General features: G+C 49.1%; 1 protein-coding gene across 1 annotated transcript in view; it reads right to left on the bottom strand.

Moving 5' to 3' along the window:
* Positions 1-26,213, bottom strand: part of mol (dual oxidase maturation factor 1 mol) — a 250,992-nt gene extending 224,779 nt beyond the window's left edge. Inside the window, exon 1 of the mRNA XM_084595545.1 lies at positions 25,650-26,213. Within this exon, the coding sequence (XP_084451671.1) occupies positions 25,650-25,817 (168 nt within the window). The 5' untranslated portion in view covers positions 25,818-26,213. The remainder of the gene's footprint in view (positions 1-25,649) is intronic.
* Positions 26,214-27,165: the final 952 nt, after the last annotated feature.

Genomic DNA, 27,165 nt, shown 5'->3' with positions numbered 1-27,165 from the left:
ACCACAGGCGACACTGGGCATACGTGAGGGGTTCACGGTCAGGTACTGCTAACCACAGTCCTGGCTTCTTTACTTCTTTGCCTTGTCTTGCGTCGAGAGCACGTTAGCTCAGGCCGCCGCATGAACAGAAATCGCAATGGATAGCAGTCGGCTGGATGACTTACAGGCGCTCTCAAGTGTCGCTGCGCATTTGTGGCTCCGCGGCGGCAGCCTTCTGTCGCTGCATGCACATGAGATCGCGCGGGAGATATGATGGTGGCGGGGCTGCATCTCAGATCTTGCTACGGGGCGAAGAACGTCAGGTCGTCGCGATGAATTCGAAGCCTACCAATAGCTGCATCAAGGAATACACTCAGTTTTTTCGCGATAGTGTCTTTTTTGTTGATAGGCTTTATAAGCCAGCTGTTTCGTGAATAACTTTGGTTGGAAGTACTCCGCCTTTGTGCCTGTGTGTTCCTTCAGTCCCGTTTTTCGCGCAGTTTTACTCGTTCGTTCACCAGAAGAAGAAACTCTATTACTAACCCGCAGATATTGACAGACCGATCCCACAGAATTCGTTTCGTGCAAAATTTGACGAGCAATTTTCCAAGAGTGCTTAGGGAGTTTACTATGCAGTGCGATGGACGCGTTAGCTAACAGTGTTGTCGTTGCTGCTAATGTGCTCAACGGGCCATCATTTTCTCTTTCAAAGTGCAGCCTTACAATCTGAAACTCGAAAATGACCTGACTTGTGACTGGTACCTGCACTAAGTTGAATTCACGTCATAAGGGTAAAAAAAGAAACCGTACGAATACAACTGCGAGAAAGCGGCTTATTTTTCCCTCAAGATTAGTACATACCGAAAGGCAGTTCATTCAGTAAAATCAAAGCTTCGAAGAGTCGTATGCAATCTGTGTACATAGGTTGCATAACTTCAGTAAAGTCATTAACTGAAACCACCTAACAGATAACACCTCCGCCTGGGACGGATGGGCACGGAAACGTAGAGCAATGGCTTAGTTCCAGGCATCCACTGCTCTGAAGAATGTTGAGCCGAGTCCCTATTGCACGATCTTTGAGAAAAAAAAAAAATTACGCCAATGGCTTCAGCAGCTACGAGACGCGCGCGGGGATCGGTTTCTCAGTTCCCACGCATCAAGGGAAACAGCGCACAGATCAGTCAGATAGCTCCAAGGTTCCTAGCCACACTGCAAAGAACGGTATGCTAATAGGAGCGCACAGCGCGAGGAATAAAAGCTATAATGAAGAGACCGCACCGAAGCATTTTTTGTCATCTCTTCTTACCGCTGCCCCTGCTCGTCATATGGTTAGCCACTGCCTTGGCTGGAAGTCGAGCCACGTTGCATTCACATTGAAAGGCACCCCGCATTCAATGTGCATCAAATCGAAGGACATTCCCTCTTTAATACGGCGGGTCTTTCACAAGTCATAAACGAAGAGAGTTACGACCAAGCCGGTTTGGCTGTTTCAAAGTTTAGCAGGTTCTTTGAGGTTCCTTGCTTCAAAAATAGGCCTTGATGGACTTTGCTCGCGCTGTTCGGAGGTTATAGTCCCCCGTGAAAGGCTAATACGTCTATCATAAAACAACTGAATCAGATGGATCCCAACTCAAGTGTTACTTTTATACTCGAACGCTGTCATCGTATTTTGTACTGTTGCACTTGCGCCTAATCTTCACGTCTGGTACAGAGCACGGCCTGCACTCGATTAAATCGTCTTTATCAGGACGCGGTGGAGATTCCAGCAAATGCGCACATAATTTAATCTTGAAGAAGCTCATTTCTTTTACGTAAGCTCAAGTAGTGTAGAAGTTTGCCATCTTTTCATTGGGACATCACGACCAGTCCACTTTCATCTCATCCATCTTTTTTCTGCTGTTCGCGTTTGCAGCAGCGTAGACTCGCAAGTGAATTGAAAAGCAAGTTTTGATCAACTGTGAGCAAGCACTGCTCTCTTTGTTTCTGGTCATATGTTCATGTTTTGTGTTACGAGCATTTACAAAGGCTCTTTGTATCAGTGTAGGCCGCCAGAAATTGTCCGGCCATTGAAGCTCCTGTATACCTCTGTTCCACATCCAGTCAATCTATTAGAGAAACATGAATCACCGATGCTTATTCCGTGCTGGCTAGCGTAACGCCTTCAGTATGTTCCCTTCTTCGTGAGCGAAGTGTTGGCGTCTGCCTGTTATGCGACCAGCGTTTTCAACCAAGCGGCAAACTAAGCGCAAGGCTTAAAAGCTGGCAAAATGAATTGAGTGGACGGATTCCGAGACACGTGCCCCAATAATCTCAAAAACATTTAATGCAGGTGGCGTCCCTGCTGGGCTGTCTCCTAAGCTGGCTATTGTCCCAATCAGGGGCCGCCACTCCGATCCTGCGTCTTCACCCGCACGGGCAGCCGCGGACGTGATCTATACGAAAACAGCTCAAAACAACGCAATGCTCATGGGAAGGACATGTGATGTAAAAGCAAGATAACCGATGGCCGTAAGAGACAGGGTTCCAAGAGATTGCAAGTGCATCATGAGGCGGCGAAAGTTCGCTGGGTTGATGCGATGAAGAATTTTGAAGAATATGAGGTGTTCACATCTTGGGAGGGACAATGGTTACATAGGGAGATATGAGTGAGGCCTTTGTGCCGTAGTGCGGATAGTCAGCTTGATGGTCATTACTGCGTTTTTACTGCTATGGATAACGTTCGTTGCCCACTACGGTGTTCCTATGAGGAGCAGAACACCGTATTGGAGGACACCGCATCAATTTAGGCCACTTGGGGATCATCAGCGTATACTAAAGTCTTACACCACACAGGTGTCTGTCGCGATTCGCGAGCATCAAAACGCGGCTGCCGGAACCGCGTTCGGACCAAGGTATTCTGACTCAGTAGCCGAGCCCTAAGCCACCGAAGTGGGCTGGCGAGCAGTATCGGGGGCACTGTGACCGCGTTGTCCACTAAAAGGTACAGCTTGCCCATTGCAGTTGTGCAAACATGGAAGATTTTCACCCTTTTCCAACTCACTGGGTTGACTCACGGCGCGCAGCCAAGAGAGCCGCCGTGGGCTCAGATTAACGTACATAAGATAAATTCCAAGTTCAACATAACGTGAGCAGAGTAGAGGGTAGTAGAACCCGAGTGGTGAATGTATTCTGCTCAAGCTAGGCGCGGTGGAGAAGCACTGATCGCATGGAAAGGAAATCGAACACGCTGAACTTTCTTTTCTGCCCATCATGACAGAGCCTGAAAAGACCATTTGTCTTGTACAACGCGCTGCATAGTATAAAATATGGTACTGCAAACAACGAATCGCAAGCAGCCCCAAGCATGCCTGGTCTGGTCAGTGTTGGACGTGATCTATCACCGAAGCAAAAGCGAGGACCCCATGCCGAAACCCAGTGATCCGTACCAGATCCAGACACGATCGCTGTTAAGACTTACATCGGATAGGAAGCCGTGTGTTCGTTCTCGTGAATGATGTTTGTTTCTTGACAATTCCGTTGGTTCTCGCCCTTCAGGTTCATTCGAATTATTCTTTTTTATTGCGATAGCAATACTGCGCCAGGTTTCGAGCAATCGCCTATCCCCGGCGGACGCCACGCTTGACCTTGAACAGCGGAGGAGGAGCAGAAGAAGAAGGCTTGTAACACGCTCTCACGTCATACAAGTATGAGCTTAAGTGTTCTCAATAATGTAGCCCCTTACACTGATAGGGCGTGATAGGGGAATAATGTAGCAGGCAAAAGAAGCTTCCATCATTGCTATCGCAATCAACTAAGTTTAACCAGAATTAAACCACAACTAATTTTTTTCTGTCTGTTCAGTTTATAGGTAGCCCCGTCGTGATGAAATTAATGTGAAGTGTCCTCGTGACTTTCGTGGGAATTACAATCACATGGAATTACAAGAAGCTCCAAAATGAAAATAAATAATCAGTTGGTACATGAAAGAGAACTGTGATCCTATTACTGCATAACAGAAAAGTTAATTTCTACCCCGCCGGGGTGCAGCAGTGGTTAGGGCGCTCGACTACTGTGCCCAAGAATAATAATATTTCGGATTCGATTTCCGGCATCGGCGGCCGCTTTCGGTGGGGGCGAAAAGCCAGGCGCGCGTGTGCTGTGCGATGTCAGTGCACGTTAAAGAACCCCAGGTGGTCGAAATTTCCAGACACATCCACTATGGCGTCTGGCATAGCCTGCATGAGTCACTTTGGGACGTTAAACCCCACAAACCATTTATTTTCTCATGGCCGTTAGTCCAAAAAACGAAAACATCTGTCTAGCAATAATATCTCATTTTCCCAGGCTGAGGGCTCCTTAGTATTCAGAAATGAGGCGCAACAAACACAAACACAAGAGAAGAGACACAACACACGCGCACTGTTATGTCTCTTCTTTTGCACTGTTGTGTCTCTTCTCTTGTGTTTGTTGCGCCACATTTCTGAATACTATGCAGCACCAACTAGCCCCTCAAGCCGTTATTTTGAGGGCTCCATAACGCTTTTCCTATGATATCCAAGCTACCTGTACGCAAGTTAACACGAGTACGCAAGCTTTGGAAGAATATTCGCCTGCAGTACAACAAGCATAGAAAGCGCACGATGCGCTGCCTGCGTACGACCACGGTGAGCAGACAGAACACAGTGAACCGTCGTCGCGGTGCGCGAGCAGAGGTCGGCTGCGTCTGGCTGGTTTGTTCGGGTTACGCACGTGCGGTTAGGTTCAAGGTTGCTCCGGCGGGCACGGGCCGCATAAAGAAGAGCACCACCGGGAGAAATGGGGTGGGGGGGGGGGGGGGGGGGGTATTTATGTCGGCGCGTCGGCGGGACGCTACCGTCGAGAGATAAAATGCTCAGGTCAGAGACCTCTTCCTCCCCTGCTATTAGTGCAAAGCAGGCCGGTCACATCATCGGTCTCCGTGGCTGCCTAATGTTGACGAGTGCTGGCTACATCGAGTGCTTCCTGTGCGCTATGGTGTATGTTGGGAGCCCCCGTCGTTGCCTTTTCAAAATACTTTGAGGTTTAGAGCATCGCTGGATTCCCGAGACACAAATGAAGATCTGCGCAGCCCTTGTTCATCTACACAGAGCGTCAGGTCGCGAAAAAGAAACGGCCGAGACTTTGCTCGCCAGTCTCCCCTATAGCCGCGCAGTCGTTTTTTTCTCAGAGCTAGTGCATCTGGCGAACTGGAGAGCGTACGAGGCGGTAGAAGTAGGCATCTTCTGCTGAAGCCGGCTCATCAGGCTGGCACTAAGTGGAAGAGGTATTGATGGTGAAATTCTGTTTCTGTAAGACTACTTTCCAAAACACTGGCAGGGAAGAAAAAGCCCAAAACAGAATTTGAGATACTTGACCACGGAGGAATAACAAGTGTGATACCAGCGTTGTGCTCTGCCTTCATCGGGAGCTGCGTAAAGGCAGCCTGTTTACGTACAGAGCAGGGTGGGGAACAAGTGTTTCGCACTACTGACTCGTACTAGAGACAGGTGTAGCGGTTTATTTATCTCCTGCATTGACATAACTTTAATTACTGTTACCTCACCTCTTTCAGTGAGATGCTGCCGAAACTATTCGGAATCAAGTAGCCAGCACTATGGTACACGTCGGTTAGTTCAGTTATACGAGGTGGTTGACTGCTCTCAGCCGTCTCATTCTTCGAAGAACGATTACCTCACGTCGTGCCGGTCAACCACCGTCGAGGGAAAAGAGTCAAGAGAAGACATCCGATGCTTCTTTGTAAATTCTACGCCTGGCCGTGGGTGCGGTGCGCTGACCGTCTCTCTGTCATTTATATTTAGCCGCGCCACTGGGGCAGCTTAACGTGCAATCTATGCAAATCAGGCAGTTATATTAGGGCAAGGCGAAAGCGACTGCGCAGAGTGCACGGACATTGAAACGCGCTCATGGCAGTCGATTCCCAGAAAGGCGTGAAAGGGCGGCAGGCAGTCGAGAAAGGCAGACTCAACTGGCGGGGAATTTGCTTTGTTTCGTTCTCTTTGGGCTTTTAGAGGATCCGAGCCAACCTGCGAGATGGCGATAGACCGGTTAGTAGCAAAAAACAAACTAGACGCCGTCACTTCTTGAAGGGCTATTAGGCGGTCGGCTAGCTACAGCCCTGGCCAGGTCGATGTCCACTGTGAGAGCCGGTTGCTGCGAACGATTATCCGCGCAAAATCAAAGTTGATCTCAAGTTTTCCATGATACCAAGGACAAGCTGCAATATTTATTTCAGGCTAGGTCAAGTTTGCTCCGAAGAGTCCCACAGACATTTCGATTTAGGGAGAAGAGTGAGTGGTTTGAGGTTCTAACTCTGAGGTTCAAACTTCGAGCTGCTGCATTGAGCTGCTAGAAGCAGGCTCCCGAATTGGCCCTGTACTGCGCTGTTTGTAAGCAATCTATCTTTGCACGGAAGCAGCTGAGTCGTCACTTTGCCTCAGTACAAGTCAAGTATTTCGGTCCGTACGCTGCAAAATGGAAAGTCGTTTCGTCAAGCGACGTTCCATTTGGTCCGCAGCAGTGTTTACTTCAGAGAGCAGGAAACAATGGTGTAGAAGTTGTCCGCGCACCCTGCTTGTGAGACCGCGCATGCTTTGCGACATGTAAACTGCCGTGAAGACATGCGTAGGCGTGGTAGAGCTCAAAGTGAAAGTAATCCCCGCATGCTTATAGGCCCATTCGCACAGTTGCAGTTACATAGGACTGCACCGTAGCTTCAGTCCGCGATGCCCCGTCTGCAACTTTTAAATTAGTCTAGCCAGCGTGTTCGTATGCCACTAGAGCTCACCGTTTATAAAAGTCCTGAAAATCCGAAAGCATATGCCGCTCCTAAGCGTTTCGACGGCCGCCTCGTGACGTGTGGGAACGAGAAAAACGATTAAACACTGTAACAAAAGCGGCACTTGCAAGGGTGCACTTGTATTTGCATTACGCGCTTGCATTCTTGAAGCTACTAAAATTGGGGCAAATTGCGCCTTTCAAAACAGAACCTTGAGAATCGACAGTTATATAGTCCCCCTGTTTTGCGGTTTCACAATTCTTGAGTTCTTTACTGATGTGCCAAATAACAACTGCTTCAAAATCACCATCTTCATTAACAGCCTAACTAAATCCATTGCACGGAGAAGGCTGTCTTCTGTATCCCTCCGATTCACACGACCCTGCGCCAGCTGCATCCATTTGGTCCCCGCAAACTTCCTAATCTCACGCCCATCTACTTTTCTGCCACCCCCTGCTGCATAGGTTCGCCTTCCCTTGCAGTCAGGTCTCTACTGTTTAAAGCTCACTGGTTACCTTGCCCTTAGATTACACGTCCAGCCCATGCCCATATCGTCTCCTTGATGTCGACTAGAATGTCGCTGAGTCGCGCTGGTTCCCGACCTTTAAAATTATTTTGGTTACATTTGTAGAGCATGCACTCTCAAGAGGGAAAATGAGCATTACCTAAATAAGCAGTCGGAAAATGAGTATTTCAATGTGCGTTATAATCACGGTATCGCCGACAACTATTATTGCACCCTTACGTATTATTCGCGGCAATTATGCTTTTTTTTTTCTACTGCGCAAGTTTGCCCTTCGGCATAAGGGTTTAAATACATTGATGATGGCCTGTGGACCCAATGAATGCCAACAGCTCTCAGTGGCGTGGGCCATGTGTCTATACCCATGTGTCAGGCGGTCTGGCAGGGTGGTAAGAGCGGCTTCTAAGGTGTGTCTTGCGGGCCAAGCGAAGACCAGGACATGTCGTTAGGAGGTGGTCTAGTGTGGCCTCCATAGCAAGGGCTGGGCAGAAAGGCAGCAGTCTGGGTGGTCCAGGAAGATTTTTACAGCAGGTGTTAACGTAGCACCCACGCGGATTTTTCTCAGCGCCGCCTCCTCACGGCGAGTTAAACCGCCGGGAAGGTGTGATCGCCACGGTGGAAATAAAGCACGCGTAGAGCGGCGAAGAAATTCTTTTGCAGGCACTACGGCATCTCCTGAGGACAACTTTAACATAGGCAGAGGATATGTCACTTTCTGGGAGCAGGACGCATCATCAGTTTCTGTGAGACGGAGCGTAGTGTGGGGAGCCCACACCACACGCACAGAGCAAGGAAATGTTTGCATAATATTGCAGATATCGTTGACGATGTCGAAGGTATCAGCTATACTCCGTAATTCTCGGACTGCTTGGCTGGATTCTTTATGTAAGATCAAAATGGTCGGGCGTGCAGCATATAGGCTGTCTGCTAATGTAGACAAACCGTCGCGAATGGCAACGAGCTCTGCTATTAGAGAAGGAAGGTGAGTTGCTTCTGTTCTATATGAACATATCTGGCGTATTTCAGGAAGCAATGGACCAATGAGAGTAGTATGTAAAATCTCATAGTCAGTGCTTGCGTTTACATAAGCTTGAAGCGCCCCCCTGGTGTCTGTGTAATGATCGGGCTCCGCTTCTCGCGGCAATTATGCCCTCTTCGTTGTTTAGTATATTTCTAGAGCTCCAATGATGCTTATGGCGTGTGTTTGAACAGTATTAGAAAAAAAAAAAAGAAGAGACGCCGTCAAAAGGGAACCCGAAGGAGCCCATCTCGCACAGTAACGCTATAGGGGAGAAAACCTGGGCCAGGGGGCGCTGCGCCGCTCTGTGCGTCAGCGCCCTCCATGGAGACCCCGTCAAAATCTACGCGCAGCCCGGCCGCGTCGTCTGCTAGCCGCCGCATAGAAAAGCATGTTGTCGTCTGCTCCGCGCTACTTTCTAGCACGTGTTTGCGCGCGCGTGCTCGGTTGTTTCTCTCCTCCTCCGACCGCATTGTGGCCACCGTCGCGCTCTAACAATGAGGGGGGAAGAAGAAAGAAAAGAGCTAGAATGAAAAAAATGACGGCGCACTTTTTTCGCGAAGCTTGTGTGGAAACGGTAACGGAATGGTTGTGGGCCTTTCTTTCTTTCTTTGTTTTCTTTTTTTTTTTGGGGGGGGGGGATATTTCGTACCGTTCGTGTGTCGTACTTCTCTAACTGGTGGTGCCGAAGTAGCCATCGTGGAACCGAGTCGGCCTCAAGAAACAGATATTCGTCATTAATGCGATCACTTTACGTCAATCATCCTATCCTCATACGCGATCCTTCTTCGGGAGCTCAAAACTGCGCGTTCGCTATAGGAGATAACTGAACTAGGAATTGCGCAGCGTAACAGTGGAATTAAGAAGACAAAGGTTTCCGTGGAGAGATGTCCCCGTCTGCATGGAAAGTCGTCAGACATTTCCTCGCTGTTCGTCTTGTGGAGAGGAAACTGCCGCAAAAATGGCATGCCTCGGCTTCTGGGGAATGACCCAAGTCGTTAGGAACCCCTCATCGTTAAAGGTAGATAGGTCATTGATTTCGAATGGCAGCGCCGCAGCAGCGAACTTCCCCTGGCCGGTGTCGGCAGGAACCAAAGGGTAAGGCGGCATGCCTTGTGCCTTTGTAGGGAACGCATCCTAAACGCGCCGAAAACAGGCCCCACGGCGCCGGCAGCGCTGCCTAAAACATTTGTCCCCAAAGAGCTGAATAGGCCCCTTTCAAGTGACCAGTCACTAAGGGAAAGGAAGGAGCACTCGTCGCTGTGTACAAGCCTATCGGTTATTCTCAACCAGAAGGCTGGACCCTTCATTCTGTGCACATGGATAGAGGCATCAAGAGGTGCCGCCTCAAGTCCTTCAAGATACCTGTCGTTTGCCTCCCGCCTTCAAGTAGCGAATTCGTGTTCATTTTTTTTTTTTTTTATGTCTGAGCCTGCCAGCAAGCGCTCTTTGAAAACAATGTCCGGCGATCAATTAATCATAATTTCTTGCTTTCGAAAGCACCGATAAAAAACATGCCTCCAGCCAGCCACTATGTCAGCCGGGGCACAGAAAAAAGCAAAATTAAGAAATCCCACTGGCAAAGAGCGCCGGCTTTGCGCGCGAAGACGCGCCACCAACCTCCCTCGTCATCACTCTCCTTCTCCCGCTCCGCGTGCACGCGCGGCTGAACGTAGCACGCGCTCCCGAGCGAGCAGGCTGCGCAGACTCCGCAGACAGCCGCGCGCAGCGCGGGCGCGAATGCGCGTAGGTTTTGTAGTTCCTCTCCGCTCCGCTGGAAACCGAGCGCTGGCGTCGCGGAGCAAACTCCAGCTTTGGTTCCCTATACTAGCGCGTGCCATGTAATTACGCCCGCGATGTATTTCAATTGAAGACACCACGGCTACGTGTCGTGGTGTCCTCTGCCCACAATGAACGTGCTTCCTTTGATTTTGCAGCGCCCATATGACAGACCACAGTTTAGAATCAGGGGCACTGGCAAGTTGAACTAAAGATATCCAACTAGTCCTCAAATTATGCCGGTGAAAATCGCAGTCATGGCTGCATGAATATAATGTGCAGCTTTTGTTAAATGGAGAGAGCGTTGAAGTGAACAACTGCTGAGTTTTTCGCTCAAAGTTGTCCAATACCTCTGGCCGTTCAAAGCTGCAATAATCTTGCACAGCGAAGGCATTGGTGTCGAGGGGACTATTTTCAGAAATTAACAAGTTAAGAATGTGGACAGGCGGCTTTTAAAACTTATACGTCAGTAATTGTGATTTTTTTTTTTTCTGTGGCAATAGCCATTATTAGTCAAGCCTTACTCAAAAAAGCTTTCTGCCCAGCCTTTTTATTCGCATAAAATGAAAAATAGCAATCGAATCAAATTACAATATGAAACGAAGTGCGTACAGAGGGCTCCAGGAAAGTGAGCAGTTTCGATGCGGCCTATTTGTGTTCAGCACATTCCCCTTTTCTCTCTCTCTCTCTCCCACAGACACACACAAGGGAGCGCATTAAGAAACACACTTTAATGAATTTCAAATAGATGCTGAGGTGTTTCTCAATGATATCGCATGAATATGTGCCCCAGGTGTAATAAGTGAATGTTATTTTCGTCCTAGTTTTTAAGGGAAAAAAAAAACAGCGCCAAATGTGGTCGGCTGATCTCCTTCTCTATGAAAGGCAAAGGCGCAGCTAAAGAGCTCGTTTTAAACGACAGCAGTTTAATGTCAACAATATTATATTCAAACATGATGTCCAACTCTCCTGGTTCAGTCAAACTCTTGCCCAATGGGACGCCAGTTCATTCTTGTGCGGCAGCTCCCATTTTCCTCCTGCTGATCCCGTAGTTACAGCACGTGTCCAGGGCAAGTTCTTTTCTTGCTCCCACCGGCGTCTCAGTGATTCGGAGCAGTCACGCAAAGCGAGTCTAAGGAATCACCACGGCGCATCAGTGACGAAGGTGCGACTTGCAAAAGGCGGATAGCGCCGAACAGGTGATTAAGAGCGCACCGTTACGCTAATCACGTCGCACAGTGCCGCTGGGAATAATAACCGGGAACGTGGCCGTGTTTCAGGCAATTAACCGACACCAGAAAGAAATATGCGATCGTAGTGTGTCAAAGACAGGATGAGACACGAGCAATGTGTAATTAATATATTCCATGGGGCACACTACGTAAGAAAGTCGAAATGGTACATATATGCGGTGTCCAAGCTAACTTTAGCCAAGGGTTAAAAAGTAAAACATTTGAGATAGGCCAGGGAAAGCACTTGCATTGAAATGCAATCGCTATGGCGCACCACAGTGATTTTTTTTATTTCGCAAATGACTAATTAGTAATTTAGATAATTTTTCTAATTTGCTATTACTTTCAGATGTTATGATGTAATTTACAAATTGAATAAGACTTTGTGAAACCATCATTCCATTTATTTCCGATAAAGAAAGCCTTATGTGTATCTTTTTCCGTGAAATAAAAAAACTATCACGTGACTAGCGCATTCGCGTGCCATGATTGTGGTGCTCCCAACAATGGTTTGAGTGAACGAAATTAGTTGCGGCCGTGACTCAACAGCCCAGTTCATGCTTTCAGTAGGCTGATATGTTGGTGATTGTTGCGGCAACGAGCGTGGCGAGCTCGCTGCAACTTACACCATCACGTACGCCGACTGGCTGACGCTGGCGAAGAAACCAACGCAGACATGTCGGACTGCCGCTGCAATGGGGCGGGGCTATGCAGCCACGGCCAAAGCTGATTTCGTTCACTTAAACCACGGTTGAGGGCAGCACCATCATGGCGCGCGAATGCGCCAGTCACACATTTTTTTTTTTTTTTTTTTGTCGCGGGCATTTTTTGGAGATCGCAAGAAAAGGTATACGTGAGGCTTTCTTTATCGCAAATCGGGGCTCTGAACGTGGTCTCCAACTTTGCAAATCACATTCACTGTCATAGTCAATATTTAGTAATTTAGAAAAAAATTGTCTTCATTATAAAAATTGCAAAATGAAAAATTGCCTGTGATGCCGAAGGCGGCTGACCTCTACGCAACTGGTTTGCCTGGCCTAGCTGAAATGTTTTGTTTTTTAACCCTTGACTAAAGTTAGCTTGGACACCCTGTATATGTGGTGGAGTAAGGATACGCCGGTAACCAATTTAAGCGCCCTGAGAGTAAACCATTCAGCCTATACTGACCAGGAGCGCTCATAGTTTAATTGTGTTTTGCTGTATGAAGAAACACACTTGAGTATCAGAAACGCCACAGGAGGCGGCACTGAAGCAATTTCACCTAACAATTTTCGTCGAGGACCTCAGTTTCAGAGTAAAGGCACAGTTTACGCATTTCTTCTCCGGCGCAATTCGCCTTCCAATGGCGTGTAAAAAATTATGAGCTTGAGCATTGAGTAGGCACTCCATAGCCATTGATCAACGTGTGCGCGGGCTCTTACCGCCAAGGTAAGGAACTCGAATGTGCATAAAATTGTACACCCACGCGAGAGAAGACACGTCTCGGCGGAAACGATGTGTCCCGCCGCTTTTAGTGCTCTATCATGAATTCGCAGCGCCAACTCAGCTTCTGGTATTACACTGAGCACTGTACTGTACAATGTGACTATACTATACTCTGGACAACAAAGCGATAGACCAAAGCTTGAAACCTAGGGGGCACAGAAGTGTCTCGAAGTTCTCGAACTTAAATTAGTGATTTATTTGTAGAGCCAAGCCCTCTCCAGGAACTTCAAGTTTCGGAATCACGCAGGAAGTTCTTATGGTCGCGCCAACCTTTGAGAACACAATTCACGAGGGAGCTTTTCATTCTTCCGGTCTAGCACTTACATGTCTTTATGAGACGCTTACCAAAGCTCAGGAGACGCAAGCTCAGCCGATGTCGTAACTAATAATGTGGAGGAGCGGCCACCGCGAATGCTCTTTGGCGCATTGGAGTCGCATAGTAGTAGCTTGGGAAATTGCATGGCGCTATGTAGGATCTTGCAGAGAAGTAAAGATGCTAGCCGCGAATATCAGTTAGCTTCTGCCCGTGACCGCAAAAGGCACCGAGCGGCTCGTAGTACACAAAGATTACACAACAGGGCCTTCGCTTTGGCAGCGGCCCAGACATGCCTAATTTTGAACGCCAAGGGTCATGTGTTTCGAGGCTACGACACTCCAACTACGGCCGCCTGTTTCTGGCCAGTTTTCGTTTCTCTCTTCCGCGCGTGCTTCTCGGATAACGGGGCCACATGCTTCGTGCAGCGAGGACACTATCGGGCAGCGACGAGACCGGTCGCCTTTTGTCACGCCAGCCAGCGTACGCTAACCGGTAGAAGCAAGCAGTGCAGTGGCGCGTATCAGCATCAGCGCTGGGCGCGATACGTGCCGGAACAAAGAAGCCGGTCCGCGCGATGAATGGTGGCGCGGGATCGATCCCCGCAAGGAGCGGCCGCCCGTTGATGACCGCGCGGGCCGTCTCACCTTGACACGATTAGGGCTCGCCGCGAGGCGCACGCTGCGACGACGAGATGGCTGCGGATAAAGCGGGACGAAAAGGGAAAAAGGAAAGCTGCGCGTTGCGTAAGCGCGCCGCCACTCGTCAGTGGTCGCCCATATGAAGCCACGTGAGAGCTATGCCTTTCCAGCGCGTCCGCCTCGTATTCGGGAGGCACCAGGCTCCACTCGTGATGCCGCCAGGTACCCCCAGCGTTTCCAATGGGTGCAACATTTAGCTCAGCCATGGTGCGTGGCTGTTCTAGAATGAAATGTTTCTACATCTCAAATCGTTCTAGTCTCGATGGTATGAACATTATTTCTTCTGGTTCAGTTTCTGCCGATCCTGCGGGGAGTGCAAGAGGTCTGCAGTGTTGTGTATATAAATAAAGAGCAAAGTTTTACGACCGAGAATTTGGTAGGCGCTCAGTTCGATCCTTTAACACATCTCGCTGAATAATGGTTAGGGATTCGTCTCTACTTTTAAATACCCCGAAATGTGGGTACTCTCTCACTGTCGCAATTTAGGCACTCCCTGAACTACTGATCGCCCCCCCCCCCCCCCCCCCCAATCCGAAATTTATAAAAAGAATAGAAAAACACATAAGGGGCGGAATAGACACTCTCAGTGCAATAGGTAATGCGCATTGATGCTTAAAAATTATTTCTGCTAGGTTACTTTCGCACAGGCTTCTTCACCACCTACGAGGCCCTCTCATTCTTTCATACAGAGGAAAACCCTGTTTGCAGAATGGTTTGAACGACTGCTGGTACACATCTGGATGTAAAGAAGAGACGTTGCAGACTTTACGCCTAACACGGGATCAAAACCAAGAACAGCAATCTGTCGGAAAGGGGAAAAAAAAAAAGAACTCATATTCGTTTGTGGCTCCCCTGAATTGTGTCCTCAATGACCAACACGTCAGCACGGCAGTTGTTATATATACTTAGTATACATACATATACATATAGTTATATATACATATAGCTCTATATACAAAAGGGGCAGCAGCGCTATTTTTCTTCAAGAAAGTGAAACAAAGCAATGTGCCAGCGTCCGTTACCTGCAGCTGCCTTCGAAGCACAAACCAAAATAAGAAGCGCCCGAGTGATTTTCGAAAAAAAAAAAAAACATTTCTCAGCGTGGGTAGTGAAAAGCGGAAAGCATCCTGACTGACACCTGATTTCTGGACGACTTCAGGCTAACAATGGAACGAATTTCTAAGCGAAAACTCAAGTCTCGGGTAGAGGTCTACAGTGTGCATGACTAAGCCACAGTATCGGCTGATTCCTCCACGCCTCTGGTCGCCGCCTAGGAATCACTCATTCCTGTTTCTTTAGCCTTCCTCAAATGCTTTGTACAAGTACAGTGGAGGTAAAGCGAACCGCCCGACCTTCGACGGTCGCAAAATAAGTGATGCGAGAGATAGCGGTTTCGCCTTAATGAAAGCAACGCCCCTGCTTATGTTAACAATGCGCTGCTGTGGCACTCTTTTCGGCACAACACTCACCCCTGCGTAACTCGTACTTTGAGAAAGCAGTTGTTAAGGGCGGCATAGCAAGAACCGACTTTTTCTTTTACCTGCGTGACCAACTCGAGCTATGGCGAAGGAGCATTTCGTTCTTGGGCGGGTGCCGCGTCTGGGTGGCGAACTGCATCCGAGACCGGTCTCTTGCTACGTTCGACCATGAAAAGCGCACAATGCCCGTAGTCCGAAGGCGCCAGGGGTTAGCGGAAACCGCGGGGCGCCTTCACAGCGAGCGGCGTCGTGTCTTGGGCGTGGACGGACCACTGCGAGGGTCGCGCGGCACACGCACTCTGCAGTCCTGTCACGCACTTGCACGCGCACCGGCTACGCACAGTGCCGCATGTCATTCGGTGTGAAGAGTGAGCCAGGCGTCAATGTTGGCCAGAGAGTTTAACTCTGGCCTTCGTTTGATGTAAGAGGGTTCTTACGCGGCGATGGTCGCCAACCGTTTGAGCGCCCGCGCCGTGCGTATGCCTTGACTTCTCGAGGGAGAGCCCTGTACAACCTATTTCATATAAAGACGATTGCATATGGCTCCGAAAGAGCGTTTCTAATTCTATATGCCAACTTTACAGTAAATACGATCCACGCAAAACCGGTGCAAATGAGAAAAGTAAGTTTTCTGTTATATCTATATTCTATATTCTAGCCGATGTTCGCGACCTAAGCAAGTTTGTTTTATTACCCAGTGGTGTTGTGGAGGTCGCCCAGTAAGTCCTGTCGACGGCGCGGTAAACGGAGCAGCAGCAGTATAGTCCGACCGAGGCAATGGTCTCGAAGTGTTCTGCGAGTCTCGAGCATTCGCCAGCCAAAAGCATCATTCAGCTATATCGCCTCTGCAACCTCGCAGAAAGGCCCACATACCACCATTTCCCATCCATCATTCTTCGAAGCCCACCTCCACCTTTCAAAAGTGGAACCCACCTCCACCCACCTTAATTTTCGAGAAGCATTCCGCCGCGTCTGTCAAGCCTTGGCTCACGAAAAGTGCATTTATTGGAGTAAAAACATGAGAGTAATTATCAAATATAAATCCGCAGGGCCTTCAGAATTGTCGCATTGATTCTCCTATCAGTTTTCTTCTGTTCGTCACCACAGAAGAAGATAAGTATTGCTTTCATCTTGATATTGTGACATATATGCCCTGCATCGCTGGAAGTTGAAGATGAAAACGATCAGCAACAGTGACACAGAAGAAGACGAAGTGGTAGCAACGATTGATGATAGAATAAGGTCGACGCTGCTGTGTTTCTGTGTTCTGTGTGCGGTGCCAGCCTGGACTAACCTTCGCGGACTAGCCTTGCCACGTTACATCTTGGTGGAGGTGCGGGGTAACGCACCTCCACCATAAAATCGCTATCATTAAAGGACTGCTAGAAGAAAGCGCCTGATATTGAGGCGGGGCCCCCGCCATCCGTTCCAAGCGACGGAGGGCCGGACCTCTTCATCCGCTGGTTTACATAAAAAGTTAACTCGCTACTCTCTCTTTTACAGGGTCCCTTCCGAATACACAAGCATGACGATAGTCCGACGCTCAGGGGTAGTAAGCCCGAAATTGAATTACAGGCAATCCGACTCCAGTCATGCCTCCAAGCAGCATCCGGTATTTCACGCCGTCACGGCAGAGTAGAAGGCAGGCGCGCATATTGCAACTGTTTTGAAAGCGCCCCCAAGTTTGGGCTGTATACTATAGATCAGTGGAGAGGATCAAGAGCAGGTGTGTCAGCACACATTGTTCTTGTTATCGAAATTTCCGTACAGATGTGAGGCCACACTTCCTTTGAAGGGAAATGAGACGTCCATTATGAGCAGTCTGCACGCGAACAGGAGTTGAGTATTCACACGAAAACGGCTACTGGTTCGAGACGTTCCATCGCAGTGCCACGAGAAATATTATTCGCTCTTCTGAGCAGTTATCCCGACGAATGCATTGAAGCGTACGTTTCCATTACGTCCACTCTGTAATATGAACCATTCCTGCAGCGAGCTTCAAAAAAAAAAAAAAAAAAAAGATACAGTTTACAGTGAACAGGTGCCGACGGCTCCTAGGCATAGATATCGGAGCTATTTGAATCGGAAGCAGCATTGGGGAGCAGCCTTTTTAAACAGGCTTCCAGAGCTTCAATCAACATCTTGCCAAGACGACTTACACGAAGTACCCAACACACGTTCACAAATCATCGCCCACTGCGCGTTTCCCCGAATTGGCATCGCGGCCACTGACCTCGCATACGCTACACGTCAGCCAATAAGAGCAATCACGGGCCCCTTACGGCGACACGAACGGAGAATGACAGTGAGCGGGAAAGAAGCAGCGTTGACGCGCTCGGCGGAAGCCCGTTTCTGGGCCGGGAAACGGAGAAAGTTCTGGAGGCCACGGTGCGGGTGGCTTATCCCGCCGTAGATCGTCGCCTCGCGGTCGCCTAAACGTCAGAGAGGCGCCTGGATGAAAGTAGCGACGCAGCTTCAATCGCGTATGCATCCAGGTTGCCGCCGCGATTTCAGGGACGTCGATCCCCCTCGCCAGTCTCGCCTCGCATGGCCGCCCAGCGGTTGGGGCTGAGCTGTGCAGCTACGGTGCGTGACAGCCTCGCGCGGCAGAAATTAACGGGACCAGTTCACGCTTAAAGGCGGAGGCAACAAGGCACGAACTTGACACTTGGCCGCCAACTCGTGCAGCACGATTCGTTGTACAGTTCAGTGTGGCGGGCACTTCATTTTCTGCAAGCGCGATCCTCCCGCATTGCGGCCACAGCACAGGGAAGCTATATGGCACTGTTTTCCCAATGCTAATAATTTCGTATTTGTTTCCTGGAATGAATTATTTGCTCTATGATTGTCTAAAGGATCTCGGTTTTGCCCTCCACTTTCTATAATGTTAACTCTGTTGTTTTTCATTTTCAAGCTTAAACAACTGCTTCGAGATTACTAATATTGTAAATAAGCTAATGAAATAAAATTAGTGATCGTAACGTCACAATCCTTTAAAGGCTTCCACCTGAAGCTCGTTGTTGAGGTCTGTCCAGGCAAGCTTATAACTGGAGGACAGTTTCTTCCTCGCCCAGTAGCAATGCACGAATATGAAAGGATGGAGCCAGCCACACATATGCCATAGCAATGGTCAGTGTTCTCAGATGAAGGTACATGAAATGGCAAGATAATAAAATATTCAGTAGACCATTCGGTACGTTAAATACGTTTCGGTGCAAAGATAAACTATTTTGCTTTAGCTATTAAAGGCGCGGTGAAATACTACCAGTGCCGCAAAGGGCATACATCACCAGCATCGCACCAAATTCGTACAAGCAGTAAACTTTGTGTGTGTGTTTTTTTTTTTTTTTACGTGACTCGTATCCATCTACTAGCGCTATAAGGAGTATAACTTTTAATTTTGCTTTCTTCTTTGTAATAGTGTGTAAGACTTTTCTTTACATCAACATGTGGTATCCGCCATACGAAGATTAAACAGTTCATTACCGAAGTCTTTCTTTCTTCCTTCACTTGTTTCGGTTTCAAAGCCGAGCGATGGCCTCAACTGCCAGTGTAACGTGAATTACGACAAAATTTAGTGGAGTCACTGGCTCTCCATACGTTGTGATAGTGGCTGTTGAAGAAGGCTACATTTGACAGTGTAGTGAATTTATGTGACGAAGCTGCGGTCTCATATCAATTCTGCATGCCTGAAAGAACTAATACTCACGTTCGATGTCTTAGTGTAGCTATCGATCGTATGATGTCTTAGTGTAGCTATCAATCGTCTGTTGAAATCGCCGCCGGGGTGGCGCAGTGGTTACGACGCTCTACTACTGTTCCCAAGGATGCGGGATCGAATCCCGGCCTCGGCGGCTGCTTTTCGATGGAGGCGAAAAGCAAGCGTCCGTCTGCTGTGCGATGTCAGTGCATGTTAAAGAACCCCAGGTGGTCGAGTTTTCTGGAGTCCTCCACTACGGCGTCTCTCATAGCCTGAGTTGCTTTGGGACGTTAAGTTAAACTCCACAAACCAACCAAACCAAGTCTGTTGAAATCATAATGAAATGAGTGAAAAAAAAAATATAATAAATTATTTGGGATAATAGACGAATATCGCGTTCTGTTCCATTTACGCTAATGTATTACGTATCATTACAAAACCGAAAAATGCTCTGCCGCAGCATTTAAATGGGCACTGGGTTGCTGATCCCCTGGGCACGTGCTCGATCACGGCCGCGGCGGCGCCGTACCTTTCTACGGGGACCAAACGCAGATCTCCCGGTTAGTGTGTTGCGATGTCATTGCACGTTAAAAAATCCCAAGTGACCGAACATTTTTGAAGAACTCCAGTACGGTATCTTTCATAGCCGATGTCAACGTTATATCGCATAAATCAATCATATCAAAAAAAGAGGCAACTTAACGTTTTGTGTCTGTAGTCACTTAATAAGACATGCACTATGCCTGTAGACCAGTGGGCTCTCGATTCCTTAACTAAACGTGCAGTAGGCTCTCATACAAACATGTGCAGCTCTTGTAGCGAAGCCTCCTCCTTTGATTACTTCGTATTGGCTACAGCGGCAAACAGTGGTATAGTTTACCTTTTATGCGGAATTATGTCTTCATCATATTATTCGGTGTTCGCAGGAGGTGAGATAAAACATCATACACATCGCGAAGCAACAGCGTCTTACAGCTACTTTGCGATACTGAAAATTTACTTCAGCGAGAGATAAAGACAGCAAACTACGCAGAATGCTGGATCAGATGTACTGACTTCAAAAAGGGAAAATAAAAAGGAGAGGGTTCAACATTGGTAAATCAAAGCCCAAGAGCACCGCTCTTGCCCTCCGCACTGTCCGTTTCTCGACACCTTAGGAGTGAGTAATACTACCACCGAGTGTAAGTCTAACGATAAACATTTACAATGTAACATATTGCGCTAATTTCTGTCACTTGAACTCGCGAGCGAGTTGGAAATCATTGAATGTCAACTTAGCACACGGCAGGCGACACCCTTTGTACATTTCGTCCCGCTTAGAGTGACACTGACAGCCCTATCACGACACTTTTTACGCTCTGATTTTGCTATCGCGCCAACTGGATGCATCTCGTTCACGAGTAACATGGGGGGTAAAACTCATGCATACGCCCTGCCGCATTTTTCATGGCTAGTTGAAGAGCCAAGTGCAATACATAAGTAGCGTCTTGAAGCGTAGAAGAAGGACATGCAGTTCATCCCCATTATTTAACAGAAGCAACATGGGGACCTCTATCACGGAGAAGAAGAAAAAAGTGACGTTGAATAAATGTCAGCAGCGGATGACAGATGTAAGGGGTGTCAGATGAAAAGAAGGAAAACCAAAAGTGTGCAGTCCTCATCGCCAGGTGGGTCAGTGAGCTATACAGTAAGAATCATAATGAGTGCTACGCCGTTATATCCCTGTTGTATTAAACAAATTACACTCCCCCCTCAGTGTCAAGACACCGACGCGCATGACAATTAACAGGTATACTATCGCGCCAACCCAGTTCTAAAAACGCTCTCTCATGAAAAGATGCGCTGTGCGGGGAATCCATCAAGTGCATCTCTCACACGTCTCTAATGGCAGGGTGTCGCGCGAACTACCCTTTCGAAGGAGAGAAATAATTTTTAAAGCACATAAAAGCTTCCAACATTGACCGTGCACGCAGCGTCCTGGTAAGATATACACGGAGTTAATGATCCACAGGCGACAAGCATCTTAGCGTGGGAAAAGTGAACATTAAAAAAGTGTCTTGCGTATTTAAGCGAACATAAAGGATCTTTAACTATGGGGACAACTGCCGCGCTGGAGAACTGCTTACGGCAGAGTTCAGTAGCTACTAAAAAGTAAAGGCCATTTCTTTCACCGGGCTTTGCAATGTACGAGGAAGAACTCCACGAGTCCTGTTATCTTCATTGGACAAGTACAGCGTCTTTTGTTCCTTTTTTTTTCTTCTTTTTTTTTTTTATGCAGCGACAACCCAAAGACGAAATTAAGAGCGAGTACTGTGATTCGTCAAGCTCGAAAGTTAATTACGATTTCGGAAAAAGTAATGCTGCCCGCAGGAACGGGAAGCTGTGCGTCGAGATAACTCGAGCAGAGTAGGTAGGCGCTGACACACGTGGGCTTTCTCACAAATTGCTCATTTCTGCGCACGTGCCGTCGAGCCGCAATTGGCGCGGCGAACAAAGGGCGCTCTGAAAGCGCGCGTTCCGGACTCGATGGCGCGCTCACCATCGCGATTTTCGGCCAGTGCTCGGTCTCAATCACAGCGGAGCTTTCACTTTCTTCCTCGGGGGGAGCCCGGTGGCGCGAAGGTCCCCGGGCGAAGCCGCGCTCCAATTTGCATACGCGCGAGAAGGGGACTCCTCTGGCGAGAGAAAGCGCCGCCGCCGACCTTGGCAGAAAGCGCCGGCGGACGGGGAAGCGGACCGCTTTCCCTGCGGACACGGTGGCCGCGTATTTACAAAACACCCCGAGCGGCACCTGCTCTGCTCCGGAGCCGCGGCGGCGTCTTTCTCAGAGCCGCCGCGGGCAGCAATTGGCGCCATTTGATTCTCACTTTACGCAGGCGCTTCGAGTGGTGAAGAGCGGAAAGCCGCTTTGCTGACGCTTGCCCTTGGGATTCTTGTTGTCAAACGGAAATGTTACGTGCCTGTGTGGAAGAGCAATATTGAGATCGAGCCGATCTTACACATATGGTATGGACTTGTCCAGAAATGCATGATATAAAGAGGTAAGAATTGAGGAATTTTCGGAACCCGAGATTCAACTAGGTTTAATCCGACTCGCTGAGCACACCGCCACCCAGGTGGACAAGTTCATGCATATCCTGTTTCTGTTCTACAATAATGTTTGACCGCCACCAAATTTCAATGTGAGCAGACGATCGGTCGGTTGAAGTATGAGCAAGGTTACGTAGCTGTGAGATAGAGGCCAAATGAATCTGAGAATCAAGAGATATTCGTCCGCGAGAAATATGAAGGTTGGAATGGCACACTGCGTTATGAAAGCTGTACGTCTTGTCTTGCTTGTCAACCTTGGACGCTGTGCGCGTAATACCAGAGCGAGCTAGTCCACCCCACAGCGCGGCAGAGTTAACACACCGGCGCCAGCGAAGAAGAGCTAAGGTCGGAAGAAAGAAAGAAAAAGCAATGAGCCCGCTATAAAAGCTACTCCTAACTGCATTATTCTGCCCGTGCTGCGACGTGCCATGCATTGTAATTACACATGCCACGCAGTACAGAGCACAGGGTGTATAAAGTGTACAAGTGTATCTTCTCGGGGTGTATAAAGTCCCTTCAAATGTGCAATTGCAGCAAACTATCTCGCAAGAGCAATGTGTAGGTCATAACAGTAAGCTGCAATTTCGGGTAACTACATCCTGCGACAGAAGAAATAGTTACCACTCGCATGTACATCCTTTCCGAGAGCATTTTCTCTCACCTGTGTACGCAGGTGCAATCATGTTTACGCCCCAAGCTGACACCGTACCAATCATATCGACCTACATAAGCTGAGAGGGACTTAACAGAAGGTCGCATAGTGCAAGAAACTAACAATAAAGGCAGGCATCACTAATGTGAGCGGAAGAAGCAGCATGTAATGAACGTCAACCAGAGCTTCCCGGAACGGCCCGATTGGTCTCCTTTTCATTGTAGACAGGGAGAACAGGGTGATGATTGTTTCTGGAACAAAGAGTAAGTAAAACAAAGAGCAACACCGTCATCTGTGCAAAGGCCTCTGAGCGCATTCCATAGCTACACTCAAAGCAACTCGACGGCCAACAAGCAGCATGGTCTTTATCCACTTTAAACACATCTGACTATTACGACCGTGCAAGAGAGCGACTGTCAGCTCGCCAAGGCCCATGCACAGCTGATTATCGTTTTAAAAACATCATTTGTTATGGTCTTCAAAGAGTTAGCGTCACACTTTTCAGAGAAGGTTGACATGGACCTACCGTACACGTTTTTTTTTTTTTTTTTTCGCCAAGGAAATGGAATCAAGGGCGCTACGCAGCAGCCTAACGTCAGCGCTCTTTACAAGTATAGCGGCATGAAGTTGTAGTTGTTGCAGATGCATTGCAAATAAGACTCTACTGCGCAACTGTGTTTCTGAGTGTTGATGGCTTTTATGCTGTTCCCTTGGTTCAAAATAAAAGCAGTTGTCGATTTCAATGCTTCCTGTCCGCTTCAAAGTTCTTGTCCGTGTCAGTTAGCGTAACGCAGCTTTTCCGTCAGTACTCCTTACAAACACGTACACATCGTTCTTCTACCACTAGGCATATATAAATTAGCTCGCGCACCAATCCAGAGCTGGAGAATATGAAGTCTGCGAAAAGCGTTGTAGTGTCGATTACGAGGCGATGCAGCTTCCCTTAACGCTGGAAAACGGTGCCGCATGTGTTACAGGAAACAATTGGTAGCCCTAGTAGGCTCCGATGTGTGCTTGCGTATTCATGGAAAAAAAAAGAAAAGAAAGCAGCTGGCTGGTCTAGGTCCCTCTCCAGCTGGAGATGACGGTTAGTCCATGTGTAAGCGATTATCTGAAACACGTACGACCATTTCTCTGTGTGTGCAGAGTAGTTATACCTCCTTCTCAGGTCCATACACAGAGCGCCCCATTCCTTACATTGCGCCGTGGTAAGAGCATTCGCGCGAGGCGCATCTGCGCGCGCTGCTGCCAACGAGCGGCTCCGTTCTTTCTCATTCTGCCTGCGCGCTGTTACGCGAAGCGGCGCGAGCGCATAGCGGCTGCGGGCTGTTAGCCTAAAGAGGCGGGATAAAACGAGATGACGCTATCATCGCCGCCGCTACGGACAAAACTGTGTCAAGGAAGTCACGGTTTTACTCAAGAACGCCGGGCCTCGCGGCGCTCTCTGTACACGCTCCCTCGCGCCGGTGTGTTTCTCTTGACGAACGGTCCCCGCACTTTCCCCCGGCGGGAACCTGGCCGCGCGAAACAGCCGCCGGAATGAGCCGAAGAAAAGCGAGAGTGGACGCGGCGGCGCCTCTCCGTTGGACGCGCCGCGGACAGTGGTTAATTCCGACCGAGAGAAAGCGATGGGGACGGAATGACCGGGCTCAGTGGGGTAAGAAACAAACAGCGATGGTGCCCAGGTTTCAGTCACGTTGGAAAATAGAAAGACAGATTAAGAGGAAGGCAGTGAGACTAATCAGGAAATGCTCGCTGGCTAAAGTACACATGAGGCAAGGAATAAAAGGAGGGAAAATAAGCAATCAGTACTTTTCGCAGCTTAGGACGCGTTGACGATGCTGAATGGCTGCGTCTCATGTATATAAAAGAATGCTAAATGGCTGTGTCTCATGTATATAAAAGAATTTTAAAGAGGCAAATGTGTAAGTTTGGAAATTCATGCCTACTGCTTGCAGTTTCCCCATGGTTTTAACAGGTGGTTTCACATGTCTGGGTTCCATCGTGCAGCCGACAAACAATTGTATGAACCAGCCAGAGGTCCTAAAGACGCTGTTCCAAGCATGACACACGCATGATTCAGACATGTACGCCAATTTCTAGGTGTCCAACTTCCCGTCCTAACCGGAGCGAAGATCGTTACCCCAGGAACCGAATCCTCTTGATCGCCGGAACTGTCTATAGAGCAGCGTCGAGGCGCACCTTTGTTTATGCAGCAGCAGAACTAACCGGCAACCGTTCGGGCCACACGTGTTTTGCACATAAACTTCGCGCAGTTCAAATGCTTCCTTACATGAAGCAAAACACCAGATGGACGCAGAGTCGAGGAGAGAAATGCGGAGATACCCAGACTTGGTGTGGAGGTTATATGTAAACAGTGCCAAATATTATTATAGAAAGTGAGAGGTAGAAAGCCACCTAAAGTTGCTCCACAAAAAAAAAAAGAAAAAAAAAGAAAAAAAAGAAAGAAGCGACTCCCTTTCACAGAGGCGTTTGCTTGAACGAATTTAAGCAGTGAAAAGGTCCATAGTTGAGGACTGAAAAACGAAAAAGCGCGTTGAAAGTAATAAAATATGGCGCGCACAGGCACCGAGGACGTTGAACCAAGCCTCCGGTTCTCGAAGTAAAATTATGATATAAAACAAAAGCAATATGGCTGCAGTCAAGCAGACAACGCGTGGCTTCACCGGACTTCTTCTCGCGTTAGAAATGCGAAGAATTCGTTGGAAATGAGAGCCAGTCTAAGTAATGACGCGTTGCCTTGACTGGTGTGCTAACATTCTTGCAGTCACCCAGCATGCGATAAATGAAAAGTGCGGTCGCCATAAAGTCCAAGCGTAATCCAACGCCTGGCGCCGAGAGTGACTGAAAGCGAACGCGGCGACACAGGCATGACGGCAGCTCACCTCTTTGCGTATTCCTGGGAAGACGATGACGAAGGCTATGAAGAGCGTGGAGAAGCATACGTAAATAAGGATATTCCGCAAGTCCTCGGTCACCGGGGTCCGGTTGGCATACGCGTAGAGCGTCGGTCCACCTTCGGTGCGGAAAGCGTCGAACCATCCCTTGAGCATGGCGGCGGGCTTGGTGGTCCGCGGCGGCTGTCGGACTCCCCGCGGGAGGGACACGCGCACTCACACACAGCTGCGACCAGCAGAGGCAGACTGAGGAGGGGGCCCCGGCGGACGTCGCCGCTGTGCCGCCAAGGTCGCCGTCCTCGGGAAGGAAAGGGAGAGGCAGCGCAGTGCGGGATGAGCCTCCTCCCGACGGCTCCTCTGTCCAGCGGTCGCAGGTAACAGCTCAGAGTGGACACTCGGGGTCCCGTCCGCGGCGGAGTCTCATGGTGTTCCTTCGGCGAGTCGGGCGCGCGGTATCCACACAGCGACAGCGAAAAAGCGAAAGTGCTCTCCTGCCCGGAACCGGCTCCGGCGGCGACTGACTGAGCAGCGCGCCGCGGACGGCAGCTTCCGGCGGCCGCCGCTGTGCCGGCACGCTCCCCGCCGTGCAAGGCGCGTGGCCTACTCCCGCGCGGGTCCCCCCCGCCGGCAAGGCCCCGCCCCGCGTGACTGCTGCCGCCACCGCGCCCCGACGTGCCACCGGACCCCGCCGCGTGCTCCCGGCTGCCCCCGACCTGCCGCGCTGCTCGTGTCAAGCCTGATCCAGCAGCGGTCGCACGCACCACACTGCCTAGCGCCGCAGCCGCTTACGTGGCGGCTGACTCACCTCATCGGTGGTAGGGGCCCTAGGTGCACTGTATTCGAGCTTTTGTCGCCAGTGCATCAGTGTCCACGTCACAGACCTTAGATCGTGACCCTCTACGTCACGAAGGAGCACCACTTGCGGTCGCTAAGCCTCTTCGACTTGTCGTGCCGTCCCACCTTACAGAACTCACCTTGGCCGCCTTCGATGTTAAGAGGCCTGTTCTCTAAAGAATGGACAACAAGTAAAAATCAGCCACATCACTCTGTATTCTTATCAGCCTCAGTACCACAGGCTGATGCTCATCAACACTATGTCTGTTCGCAGGTAGGGATGAAGGGGAAAGCATTGAACTCAGTCCAAATTTCAGTATTCATGCAGGCGTTTCGTAATCCTGTGGAGAAGAGGCGTACGTAAAGGTAGTGGACGATACCGTTAGCGTTTGAACAGCGAACATTGTCCCTCAAAAGAAAGTGACAAAATACCGATCATGAAGGTGTCGGGCACCGGCCCTCCTCAACGCGTGTTTAAAATATCTTCATAGCGGGGATAAATCGATGAATTTTTTGTGGGAACTATTTCGCAAATCACCGGTTCCAAGGCGGGGTCCAATAAATAGGCCTTTGGATGAGCTGCAAGCAAAGCATAAGCATGGACCGACGCAAGCAATTAAAGCGGAAGAATAGGTCTGAAAATTGATGTGCAGAGAAAAAGATGGTGAGC

Source organism: Amblyomma maculatum, chromosome 2, assembly GCF_055883805.1.
Source record: "Amblyomma maculatum isolate TAMU_Amacu chromosome 2, ASM5588380v1, whole genome shotgun sequence".
NCBI classification, from domain to species: domain Eukaryota; kingdom Metazoa; phylum Arthropoda; class Arachnida; order Ixodida; family Ixodidae; genus Amblyomma; species Amblyomma maculatum.
This window is presented reverse-complemented; position numbering and strand designations above follow the sequence as displayed.